Below are 14099 nucleotides of genomic sequence, written 5' to 3'. Positions count from 1 at the left end.
CAAGATATGTAATTCTTTTCAAATTGCTGCAGACATGATCTCACATGTCTCTGTGCCATGAGTTCACGGACAAATGGATTTTCTAAATGGAACTAAGTTTTGTTTCCCAATTGTCCCAGCCATACCTCCGCTTGCCAAGCCAAGGTAGACGCAGAAAGTGCAGAAGCCCGGCCAGCACCCAATACAGCTATTGTTTCACCATCATCATCAACCACCTTGAAATCCAAGTCTTCATTGTACTTCCTACGCTTCACCTGGCGTCCAGAACGGCGCTTCTGCACAGCAAACACAGACTCAAACATGGTAGAAGAGATATATACAATACTAGATAAAGAGCCGTGGTGGCGCAGTGGTTAGAGTGCAGTACTGCAAGCTACTTCTGCTGATCACCGGCTGCCAGCAGTTTGGCAGATCAAATCTCAAGGCTCAAGATTGACTCAGCCTTCCATCCTTCCGAGGTCGGTAAAATGAGGACCCAGATTGTTGGAGGCAATATGCTGACTCTGTAAACCACTGAGAGGGCTGTAAAGCACTGTGAAGTGGTATATAAGTCTAAGTGCTAGTGCTAGTGCTAGTGCTAGTGCTAGTGCTACTGTTTAACGGAAATCCAGCCATTGTTCAGGTTATACAAATAAATACACATTGCTTAGATTTGGCCAATATGTTGCCAGCTAGTGAAAAATTAGGGCACCAGAGGCTTGTACTAAACAAAATGTTGTAATACATAGACATATGATTTAGTGTCTCACTTCAAAAATTTGAACATCCCATCATAAAAATAAATATGATGCCAAATCAATGAAGTCAGTCTTTCAAACAATGGAAAGAGCAAACTGCTATGTACTTGTTTCATGCATGCTGAAAAGCCCCAAACAATATACCAACATAAGCCAAAGCATAGACAAGTTAAGACATAAAGCAGGAAATGAATACAAATCTCAGTTCTCTCTCTCTCTCTCTCTCTCTCTCTCTCTCTCTGTGTGTGTGTGTGTGTGTGTGTGTGTTCCTACTTTGTTTGATCCTTTCTTTTTCATAATAAATCACATTTCTATTCCATCACCACCTGGTCCTAGAATACTTCGCCAACCCCCTAGGCAGTCTGGATAGCAAGGAAAGAAAGGGAGAAAACTGCCAATCCTAAAAATTGCCTGCCAATTTATCTAAATTCTGAAAGAGAAGAAATTTGTTTTTGCCCACTTTCTGTCTTTCCTGGAGTCATATTTGAACCACTCGCTACTCCTGAATACTGCATATATTTTTAAAGTAAACACATTGCTCAATTCAGAAATCACTTTCAGACAGTTCTCTTTACATCAACTGATCTTTCAATATAACACTTTCAGAAAATTCCCTATTGAGTGCCTCTCCTGCCTAACTTCAGCTCTTTCTGATCAATACCAGTGAATTCGATAGTTCTCCCTTGTCTGTTGATTACTTCATGATTCAGCCCTTGAGAAATCACAACTGAATACGCAAACTGAAATGCTCTGCATCTGAGTCAATGGCCTAAGTCAAATAAAATGCGAAAGTTATTAATCACTTTTGGCTAGGTTTATGTATATGATGCTAAACCAAAGCAACTTCAATCAATTAAAGTGATAGGTGAACTAAAGCAATGTGAAGGGATGTTTTTGTTATATTTTATCTGTGAAGGCCCATTCATATGATTGCAAGTCAGTGAGCATATGGTGAACATAACTTCTACAAAAAGATGTGTGATGATCCTTTGATTGTTTTATGAATTTATGGAATGCTTGTGGCCAACGTAGGTCTGTTCATTGGGAACATGAAAATGTGCACACATTAAACGGAATGATATGCTGCAAAGCTCAATAATGCATCAAGCATATGAAAATTATTGTATCAAGGACTAAGATAGTTATTATTATTTATTAAATTTATATGCTGCTCATCTTGCAGTTCAAGTCAAAATTATGCTTAAGAGGGAAAATAAGAAGTCCTTATTTGAATGACTACAATTTGACAACTTTCCACACTTTCAGTTCTGTGCACAAACTAATATACAGGTACATCATGGTGGGACCCTAACAATCATAACCAAAGAATAATAGGAACTAACGAAGCATAAACTGGTTGTACTCATGAGAAAACTGTAGCAACATCACGTCCATAAAGATTCAAGATTCAAGTATACCTGACTGTCAACTGATTCAACAGATTCATCAAGGTTTTGTCCAGACAATGAAAGGAGGCCTTGATCCAATTCTAAACTATCAAGTGACGTGTCGTTTTTCCTTTTTCCTTTCTTCTTCTTTTCAACAGGCGTTGGTCCTTGCTCCATACTGCAGGTACAAATGAATAGCATTATAGTATCACAGTAAGTATCACTGAACTCAGTATCTGTCATTCATGTTTTACCCAAACACTACCCATGACAATATTTTTTTCTGGTTTTTCAGAAAGTGTCATACCTTTTGCAATCAACTGCCAAATTCAAAATACATGGAGAAGCAATGTCTTTGTGAGGGTTCTTTTTCTACTGCACTCTTTTCTGCAGTACCCAAGCACCATTTTAAAGGCAAAGGGATTACTCTCTCCAACACTGAGCAATACATATTCAAATATATACAATTTTAGTCTGAAAAAAAGCACTTAAAGCACTTCTGGCTGCTCACTTTGATTTCCAGCTTTCTTTTGAGGAAATTATTTCACATAACTATTATTTCTGAGCTTCTGCAAACAAAACACATATAAAGATATGACATGTACAAATTCACAACTAAAACTATTCTGACTACAGAAATTAGTTTTTAACCTAAGACATTTAGCAAAATACAGGCCCTCTTAAAGTATTGTATTTGTATGCAAGTTTATTTACACTGTCCCCTTCTTCCTTTTAATTGAAAAAAATATCCACTTATAAGTAACCAGGCAAACGAAAAATAATTATTATGCGTATTATTAAAGTAATCATGTGAACTATAATTGGGAATTTTTTTCTTCTGATTCTCACCTGTAATGAGTCCAATTCGACAGCTCATCAGGGAAGGCAGATGTCTTCTTAAATGATATAAAGTAGAGATGGATAACTTTTTCTTGGCTGAAGGCCAGACTTGGCCTTTGAATAGTGTATCATGGGCTACATTCCAAAAAGTAATAAGTAGGGCCAAGGCAAAATTAAATTTGATTTTGTTTCAATTACATTTACCTTATATTAAAATTAACTAATAGTTAACTAATAGTTTCGAAGGATTTTGGAGTAGCATGCAAGGTTTCCAGAAGAAGCATATAGCCCTGGGACCTATTTTTATATATTTCTGATGCAAATCATTCCTTTGTGTATAATAATAATAATAATAATAATAATAATAATAATAATAATAATAATAATAATAATAATAATAATAATAATAATAATAATAATAATTTAATTTGTATACCGCCTTTCTCCCGAAGGACTCAGGGCGGTTAACAGCCATATAAAAACAACAATCAAAACACATACAATACAAATAAAAACAATAGCTAAAAAACTTATTCAAATTTGGCCCAATTATTAAAATACATATAAAACCCTAAAAACTAATTAAAAGTTAAAAACCCATAAAATCATCTAAAATCCTATGCCAGTCCTGCGCGTAAAAATAAGTACATCTTAAGTTTGCGGCGAAATGTCCAAAGGTCAGGGAGCTGTCGAAGTCCAGGGGGAAGTTCGTTCCATAGGGTAGGAGCCCCCACAGAAAGGCCCTTCCCCTGGGGGCCGCCAGCCGACATTGTTTGGCTGACGGCACCCCAAGGAGTCCCTCTCTGTGAGAGCGCACGGGTCGGTGGGAGGCACAAGGTGGCAGTAGGCGGTCCCGTAAATACCCCCCGTATAAATAGTATAATATTATTTGTATATAATAATACGGCTAATAGATAACAGCAACTATAGTAGTATATTTAATATGTGAAATACTAGAGAATTACAGCTTTATCTTTCAAATAAGTATTTAGTCATATTTTTCCAATATTTTTATTAAATGTTACAATTAAAAAGCTAAAAAGGTAACACAAGCCAAAAGAAACAGCGAAAGAAAAAAATAGAAAGTGGGGGAAAAAACAATAGAAAGAAAAATAGAAAGAAAATACAGTATGAATACTTCCCTTTCCGTCAGAACAAATATAAACAATTTAAGTAATTAATCACCTTCTCCTAAAATACAAAAAATGTTCTTCTTTTCATATATCATCTCTTACCTATAAACAAAACTTTAAAATCTCTTTATTCAGTCTTGGTCAGCAAAATCCATTAAGGGATATTGGAGATAGCAACACATATACTTTAACTTTGACCAAGTAAACCAACTTTATATTTCTGGGTTTCATGCGTACCGGCAGGCCGGAAACCGGAAGAGCAGCCGCCCATTGTGCAAGCAGCTGCCCATTGTTCTCTGTTTCCAGAGAACACATGCGCACCACCCAGCTGGTCTGGTTTCTGGCACGCATATGTGCACTAAGACCAGCAACAGGCGTGCGTGCCAAAAGACACGGAGAGGGGATCCTGGCGGTCACTCCTAAGACAGAAGAGCAAGGTAAGCCAGGGCTTCCCTTCTCCCTGCCCGCACAGGCTTTCTGCGCAGTCTCAAGAGGTCTGGACCAGCAGCCAGTGAGGACAGGGTGGTGGTGGTGGGCTGCCTGACTCCATGGCCTGGTCTCCTCCCCGCTGGGAGCCGCCGTTCCCCGGCTGGTGGTAGCGCTCTCGGCACCGGCGCAGCTTGCATGGGCTCCTTCCCACTGGGAGCTGCCGTTCCCTGGTTGATAGCTACGCTCTGGGCACTGCCAGGAAAGCTGTTCTGTTTCCCTCCCCCAATACTCCCAACAAAGACTCAGTCAAAGGCCTCCTCTTCTACTTTATTTACATAGATAAATGTCCTGGCCACGTCTACCCACGGCCTGCCAAGTTTCTGGAGATAACGAGGAAATTATAGATAAGGCCAGAATTACTCACGAATATATTCTTCCCTCCATTGATACAGTTTGCCCGCGCAAATTCATTGCTTTGTCCAAGACAAAAAACCAGGAAGTCCCGCCTCCTATTTATAGTCTCTGCAGATGTCATTGCATGACCATCATTCCTTGGCTTTATCCCAACACTTCTTCTGCTGCGCGCGCCGGTCACGTCTGCGCAGTCTTGCATCACTTCAAAACTGTTCTTGGGGTGTTGCCAAATCAGAAGAAGGCTCGAGAGAATCAGGCCTTGCCGGCCCCTCCTCCTCCCTTTGAGTGGGTGCCAGGGAGGGAGAGGGCCCAAGAGAAGCAGGGCTTGCCAGGTCTTCTCCCTCACTTTCTGAATCATCCGAGTCCAGGAGTTCGGGTCCAGGAACCTGGGTCACAACAGAAGCTCTGAACATGCGGCTTGCCTGGGCTCCTTCCCACTGGGAGCTCCAGGCCGAGCAGGTGGGGACAGGGACTGGCTGCACCTGCCGCCGCCTAAACGAAAAGCCCACAGAGGGACATCCCGGATGTGCGTGCTGCCCTCAGCGCTTCCCTGACACCTGCCTGCTGCCACCGCTGCCACGCCTTGCCTGCTTCTTCAGCTGCTCTTTTCTAAGTGAGCGCTCGTCCGCCGCTTTCGCCCTGCCCAGCACTGCAGATCTGCTCAGCTCAAGTTCATGGAAATCATGTGGCAACCCTTGAAACTTCAGGAGGGAACTGGCTGCAAGACCGGAAGGTGGCCTTTGGCAGAGCCAGCCTGATGGGGAACTGAAAAGAGAGGTGCTTTTCCCTTCTTCTGCCCCGCTCGCAGGCTGTGGGGTTTGGGGTGGCTCTAGAGCCGGAATTCGCTCGGCTGATGATCGGACAACTCCAAAGCTTCCTGCTAAATGTGTTTGTTCTCTCGCCCATCTTCTTTCCCCGTTTAAAAGGGCCACACTTGTAGAGGGGAGAGATCTGACTAAAGAGTTGTGCTTGCAGAGAACAGGAGGCAGAATGCCAAAAAGGTTCGCCATCACTGTCCTAGAACTTGATTTCTTTTCCCTTTTTTTGTTTCTTCTCACACAAGCATACAAAATTTTAATAGGTCTCCTTTGTAAATCCAATATACTGTAGGAAAGTCACTCTACCGATTTGTTATTTATATATCCCTTTTAATTACAGGTAGTTCTTGACTTTTACTGACAATTGGATCAGAAATTCAACTGCTAAAAGATGCAGCTGTTAATTGAGTCATACCTGATTTTAAAAGCTTTTTGCCACAGTCATTAAGTGAATTACCACAGTTATTAAATGAATCATATAATCTTTTAAGTGAATCCCAGCCAGCTCTTTCCATTGACTTTGTTAGAAGCTGCCTGGCAAGATCACAAACTGATTACATGAGCCTGGAACACCGCAACAGTTGTAAATACATACCAGTTGCCAAGTGCCCAAATGTTGATCATGTGACAATGAAGACACTGCATCAATTTAAGTGCAAGACCAATTGAAAGTCACTTTTTTCAGCACCACCATAACTTTAAACAGTTACTTAAAAAGTTATTGTAAGTCAAAAACTACCTGTATTATGACACTAGCCGGTTTCATTTGCAAATCCAGTATATCACCTTTGTAAAGATCATTCTTGTAACCTGTCATTTTTATGAAATATATTTTTACATTTTATATTATATTATATTCAGTCTTTATAACAATTTTTGTTTCTTGTATGATAAAATTTGTTCCTCTTCCATAATATAATTTATACACTATTATAGCAAACATTCTTAAAATTATCTTTTGATCCACTGTCCCCAAATACCTTTCAAAATGTCCATGTTAAAATATTTTGCTACATTCTGTATTAGCAAGCTGAAATTAAGTGTTCTTTTCCTTTAATTGTAATTTTTAGTTCTTTCTTGTTCTAATCTACAAAATCCAAGATCCACGTCTGGCTGCCAATCTACACCATAATACTATCTACTCTTTCAAGTATGTCTAGTTCTCCATCTCTTTACTGAAACATGATTTAGTTATAATGTGATCATAAATAACAATGGAATGTTACAATAATAAAATAGGAGTGTTCTCTTACAAGAGCATATAAATCCCTTTTTTTATTAAAAAAAGAACAAAAAAGGCAAGATACAAAGAAACTAACTTTCATCTACAAGATAAAAATGAGAAAGTCATATAAGAAAATATTGGAAGTGATTATATAAATGGATGTTTATACGGTTAAGTAATTCTAACCATTTAAGTTATGAAATCTAGTGCAGATTTCAGTATCATATGTCAGACAAGTATAGCTGTCTACACACCAGTGGGAAGTTCTAGGTTGGCAACTACTATGGAAATGCTATAGCTGAAATCATCTTTTAGCCAAAGTGAAATCAAGTCAATGTTTTATTTAGCTTCCTATAATCCTAATAAAAAGCAAACCTCACTCCTTTCTAGTTCTGATAATGTTACCTAGCTGGGTAACGAAACATCTTCAAGTAAACAACCAAGCTCAGAGAATACCAAGGACTATATTATGCCATAATATAGTTGTTTGTTCTTTGGCTTAGTATCAAGTACAAGCCTACCTATTATGACTTAGCAACATGTATAACTAAAACACTATGGCTTATTAAAGAAGCCATTTAAAAAATCCTATCTAATGCAAAGCCAAACTCATCGATATTTCACATATATAATATCATACCATTTTGCTTTCTTGTGTGACCATTTATAGAGGAAGCTTTGCCTACATCCTCATATTATTTGATTAAGACATACACTCCTTACTTGCTCATCCCCGAGTTTCTGAATGAAAGGCAGAATATAAACGTAACAAATAAGTATGAATAAAAAATAAGTAAATTCAACAATAACTGCAGGTGAAAACAAACTTTTTCTTCTAAACTGATATTAGGGGAGATACTTTTGTTTTTATCCAACTATTTAAAAACAAAACGAGGATACAGAAGCTAGCTAGCAGTGACCAAATTCATGAATCTTCTTAAATTCCATGTAGAAGTAAATTACTCAGAAAAGATGACATGCTGTAAAGTTAACTGTGCAATAGAAAATGGGATAGTTTAAAGAAACAAAAAGGGTTTGAGGAAAGGTGACTGGAAAATTATGAATGTAATAGACAAGTGATTTAACTCACTTGGCTGTTTTTCAAAGAGAATTAGGATTGAGCAAGAGTTATGCTAATTGGATTACAAATTATTTGATGTTAACAGTGAGATTCCACTATCCATCTTCATAAATGGAAGTAAAAGTTAGTTACAATATTTCCTTCAAGATGCCAAAAAAAAAAAAATTCCAGTGGGAACTATGGAGTACTTTTCTGTTTTGTTTCTGAAAAAAATGTCTAGCAGTTGTGCATATTGTAAAAAAAGTAGCTAGAATAAATCTAATTGAAATAATCTAAATACTACATACCCAATATTTATCACTGATATTGTGCATATCACCTGTAAATTGCAATTTGTTTTTTTTATCACTGACGTGCAGCATTTCTGCAAAAGAATCACGTTTGCTCTATATCTATTTGTTATCATATTTGATGCTCCTTGGGGGGGGGGGACTGGGAAAAGTATTAATTTTCACACATTCTGAATACAATGGATGATGGTCTGGGAAGAGGTTAGTTGCAAAGTGCTGCCAACAGTCTGCTTTTTTGTAGCCATACTGAATGAGCCCCTTGTTTTTTTTCTCAGAAAGTCAGGCCCAGAGCTGTGGAACTTTTCATCAGTGGTATGAAAACTGACAGATTTAGTTATAATTTACATGGATGCAGATTTAGCAAGTTAAAAAGGAAAGCATTGTAGCGGCTTCATATACAACAGCGGCTGCATATTAACTTTTGTGAGAAGTCTGAGTCCATACTGATTCTCTGGGGTATCTACTTACACATTTACAAATAAGCTCTGCATATATGCAAAAAATTTACAGACTGGAAGCATAATGTGTAATTCAAATCTTCAGAAAACAAAAATGCAAGAATCCTTCCTAATTGTAAAAAGGTTTAATAATTAATGTCTATGGAGATTCTCAGCTATGGTTGTCCCAAAGGTGCTTTTTCAAAAGGCAACTAGATTTTGGTTTGTTTGTTTTTTGCTTGAACACGTTTCGCTTCTCATCCAAGAACTTTCTTCAGTTCTTCAAGCAAAAAAACAAAAGTCTAGTTGCCTTTTGAAAAAGCATCTTCAGTTCAATATTTTATCTCACCATCCAAGACTATGTTCCATTCCAGAGAACATTCACAGTGTTTAATGTGAATTTATACCCAGTGCCTCAACCATTAGGCATTTCATCCTTTCATCCTCTATGGCTTGAACAATCAGTTTTCCAGTAACTGTCCTGAATGTGACAATATTCCCTTCTTGATACTCAGTCTTTATGTTAGTCAAATCAATTTTTCTTGCAAGCTTAATGTTATCTTCAACTGGCGAAATTTCATCTCCTCCTGATCAGAAATCAACTGCAAGTACATAAACTTCTGTATGACAGTTCATTGACAGGATTTCATTCATAAAACTTGCATTAAAGAAATATACTTAGGGATCTTCTGTACATACAACCTGAGTACATAATCATGTCAATTCAGTTTTCTATAGTGCTTCTCAGATGAATGTCTAGTTTTGAAACTTCAACATCACCCAAAATATAGTTCACTTTCATATTAAATAGAAGAAAATAAGAGTCTAATATCTTTTGCTTAATAATGATGATTATTATGCTAGTGCACAATATCTGCAAAGCACAGTTACGTAGTAGGCATATATACATTTGTTTGGTTTCAGGTATCTGATACCAGCATTTATATCAAACAAGAGACAGAAGAGCACTGATTGATGAAGAAATCAACAATAAAATACTCACAAGTACTGCAGAAAACTGAACTTTCGTATCCTGCATTTTAACCTGAGGTATACTTTTGCATCGTTTCATAAAAGGCAATTTATCAGTTTTGATATTATTTTCACATCACATCTTTATACGGCAGTTTTATAGAACATTGCTATTTGCTGCAAATATGTAAAGAATAACTCTTATGATGTAACTTTCTAGGGCAGGTGTGAGCAGATGTCATGCTTCTAATTGCATTAGAAGCTGTGGAAGCGCAGTGCCGCTGGTGCTTTCAATTTTGTAATAAGTCCCCAGACATTGGTTCTGTAGTTACAATTAGCAACCATTCCATTGATAGATGTTGAAGCTCACTATGATTAGAAATGATTTAGAGGATATTATGCCACAATTACCAGATGCTTATAGAGTTTGCAGCAATGGTTCTATTTGCATATACTTTACTCTGACATTTTGGAAGCAACATTCCTCAACTACGCACTTTTGAACATGTTTTGTGAAGGAATCAATGGACATGAATCCAAGTTCCCCAATCCTGAAACAGCAACAGTGATCAGTTTGTCACCAACAAATTGCCCACAGACATCAGGAGCATGGTTTGCAGCATTCTTAAGGCTCACTGACAAGCGTTTAATTGGGTAGTACAATAAGATTTTTTTAAACATTCTTAGTATCTTTTCATACGGTTAAAAGAGAAACCATTAAAAATATATGTGGATGAGCATATTTCTTCCACAGAGCTTCTTCAAGATTAACCAAATTGCTGTTTGTTAATTGTCTTTGTTTTCCATAGACTTCAGATCAGTGGTGAAATCCACTTACCTTCGCTACCGGTTCGTAAATGGGAGAAAGTGCACTTGCACACTCGCTATGCATGCACGTGCCTCTTCTGCGCATGCGCAGAGCCTTCTGGGCATGCGCAGAGGGTCAAAAACAGGACGTAATGACGTCCCGGTGGGTGGGTGGAGTCTCCTGCCACCAGTGCTACCGGTTCATGTGAGCCGGATAGATCCAGCTGGATTTCACAGCTGCTTCAGATGATATTTATAATGTGCTGGTCTGATCTTAGTAAGAATGCCAGAGGGCCTCACAGCAAGAAAAGGCCACTGATGCAGCAACCTAGAGAGCTCTGTGAAGAAAATGATGTAATAAAGATACAAACAAGTTCCAATATTTTGCCTCTTCCAGAACCATTTACTTTTTCTCAATTCTGCCCCTTCCCCAAGATTTGAAAATACTGTCCTTTGGTGTGAATTGGTGCTCAGTTAAATTTCTCCAGATTGTTGCCATTGTGAATTGGTTTAGCACAGGGATGTATGTAGAGGCTGCTAAGGACAGCCTAATATTTCCTGGCCCAACTAGTCTAGCTGGCTTCTCCAACTGAGTTGGGCTGAACGTCGTTCAAGATGAGACTCATGACAACTCTTCGATTTCAGGAATATTACGTAATTGCTATGGTTTAGTTTCATACTTAAACCTACACTATGTGCTTTCAAACCTCTTTCAATTCCACTCTCACAATAGCATGATTTTTCTTTTATATGAATTTTATATGCTGAATTTCCATAGAACAGGGGTCCCCAACCCCCATTTAATGGACCGGCAATGGGCCAGGGCATGCCAGCAACTGGACCATGCAAACAAGCAAAGCCCCATCCGCAGGAGGCAGGCAGCACATGAAATCACGCCCCCTTGGGTCCACAGAAAAACCCTTCTCCATGGAACCAGTCCCTGGTGCCCAAAAGGTTGAGGGGGCCACTGCTATAGAAGTAACTATTATCAGCTTCTGGCTACTGCAGAACAGTAGATAACATTTTTTTCATTTGAGTGATACACCCTAATATTGTTACAATACCTGTATACATGCTGATGAGGCTTAAAATTTTACACAGCACAAATTAGTAATCCTTGTCAAATCCAGCATTATATTTCAATTTTACTCATACAAATAACATAAATACAACAAGTTATCAGCTCTGCGAATATCTACAGGCAGTAAAAGGGAGGCCAGACAGCAAAGGTTTGAGACAACTATGAGTTATATGAGTTTGTCTCCAAATCAGCAACTCTTTCATAAATCACTAGTTTACATATCCAGAAATGTAATATAAAAGTGTAAACTTTTCTCTATCATGGCTTAATACCACTAAAAAGATAAAGGAGGTGCATATCATTTTGTAAGTTTGTGAGATACTCATTCTCAAAAGAACCTGCGTCACATCTACATTGGGAAACTGGGTTTTAACTCTGGTTCTGTCATCAAGTAACTGTAGGACAACAATCCGTCTTATTCAATTTTTATCAAATTTGATAATGTTGGACAAATAGACTAACTTTTGTGTCCCACTTAGACTTTCAGGTCATTATGCAAAAGGATCTCACAGAAAAGCAAACTTTAGTGAATCCAGTTACTGATCACAAATACAGTTGTATTTATTTATTCTGTTCAAACCCGTGTAGCATTCAACAGAAGACATTATTGCCAAGTCAACCAAAATAGAATTAGATCACTTTCATATGTACAGAGCTTAGGACCTATTCTCTAGTAGAAGATGCTATCCATGGACAATCTTACAATTTAAGGCACAACCACAGATATCCATGATGATGCAAAAATGATCACACACATGCAATGATATCATCATGCATGTATATTTTTATGTACTGGAGTGTTGCAATCTTGTACAATTAAATCATGGCATTTGCATGCTAACATCACCACACACATAATTAAAGCCCTTGCCCCACCAGACATCCATGGGCAGAGCCAATCAGATTTTTTTCCTAACTGACAATCAACAAGCCATCATCACAAGCAATTTCCATAGCACTGTGACTAACTAAATGAGCAACTTAGAGGAAATGAAATTGAAAACAAGTACCATAATTCTATTAAAATTCCATTTAATCCCCCTCACAGGGAAAAAAACAGCTATATCAAAAGGGCAGTTACATGATTCCAAATTATCAACAATTAATGTAATTGTTGTAGTATCTATGAATTTTGTGAACAGTTCTCATATGTTTCTAATATTAAGATCCTGCAACATGCACTGCTAATAGCAGTATAGCCATATAATATGAAAATGCATGAAATAACGTTGTAACTTTGTATTATAACTCATATCTACTATATTTCAAAAGGTTCCTTGTTTATATGTGCATATGTATGTACAATGGAAGAGTTTCTCTATTCAATTTTCCTCTGAAGAATTTCCCCAGGCACTGGAATTCTGGAAACTCTCCCAAAGGAAAAGAAAAATGCACCAACGTAACTTCGACAAGTTTAATTCAAGGATGTTGCACTAATGCTCTTCTAGGATAAACTCAGCTGTAACAGTAAAGACTCATCAAGTCCACTAATAGAAAACTACTGCCAGATAAGCAGCTAAATGAGCATTTTGACAATAAAAGCATGCAGAACCATACCAACCTGGATTTCTTGGGCTTGGCTTTGGAGGAAGTCTCTAAGATGTTCTTCTTCTCTTTGGACTCCTTTGGGGCTTTAGGCTCCCGAGGCTTCCTGGGTTTCTTGGCCCCTTCCTGCTTGGGCTCCTTGGGCTTTTTGGGCTCCTTGGGCTTTTGGGGATCTTTTGGTTCCTTAGGTTCTCTTTTCCTCTTTGGTTTTACTTCTCTCTCATTGCCCAGCTCTTGTTGCCCCAGTTCTTTTTTCTTTCGTTTCTTTTTTACCCCAGTACCCCCAACCCCATCGTCCTGCATCCCATTATGGCAGGTTATGATATTCTGCACAATTTCACTGGGTACGTCCACAGATAGCACATTTTGATGGTCCTTATGGGCCAGGCTCACACTGGCCAAGTCAGAGATTGTCACCAAGTCACTCAAATCTTCCTGATCTGGACTTCCGTCAAAAGGGGACTGTGGCTTGCATTCAAAGGTGATGGAGGCATCAGACATTGGGGAATGAGTCAATACTTTAAAATTTGGCAGCTATATATATATTTAAAAAAAGGAGAGAAAGAAATATCATTTTAAATAGAATTATTTAGCAGCTTACGAAGATATATTCTTTATGGGAACATATAATGAAGTAAAGGAAATATATTATTTTTCAAAAAGCTGTTTCACAAATATTATTTTGAAATATGGCAATGAAACACTTCAGTCAGTACTCTATCTTAACTCCGGAGTATACGTCCCGATGTCAGACTACTTAGCTCACTACTTTTTCTAATCCTAAAATTTGTGTGAGATGAGGATGTATGAGAATAAGATCCATTTCTCAACAGCTTTAACTGCTTCACAGCAGGAACTAACAAACATGTATGCCAGATTCTCCTATAAAAGAATTGGGGTTA

At 38.1% G+C, this 14099-nt stretch overlaps 1 protein-coding gene across 1 annotated transcript in view; it reads right to left on the bottom strand.

Annotated features, from left to right (window-relative positions):
• Positions 1-14099, bottom strand: part of CHD6 (chromodomain helicase DNA binding protein 6) — a 110035-nt gene that overhangs the window by 84635 nt on the left and 11301 nt on the right. Inside the window, exons 3-5 of the mRNA XM_058176689.1 lie at positions 13214-13731; positions 2156-2303; positions 126-275 (exon numbers count right to left, since the gene is read on the bottom strand). Of these exons, the coding sequence (XP_058032672.1) occupies positions 126-275; positions 2156-2303; positions 13214-13731 (816 nt within the window). The remainder of the gene's footprint in view (positions 1-125; positions 276-2155; positions 2304-13213; positions 13732-14099) is intronic.

Source organism: Ahaetulla prasina, chromosome 3, assembly GCF_028640845.1.
Source record: "Ahaetulla prasina isolate Xishuangbanna chromosome 3, ASM2864084v1, whole genome shotgun sequence".
Classification (NCBI taxonomy): Eukaryota; Metazoa; Chordata; class Lepidosauria; order Squamata; family Colubridae; genus Ahaetulla; species Ahaetulla prasina.
The sequence above is the reverse complement of the archived record's forward strand: the minus strand, read 5'-3'. Positions and strand labels throughout refer to the sequence as shown.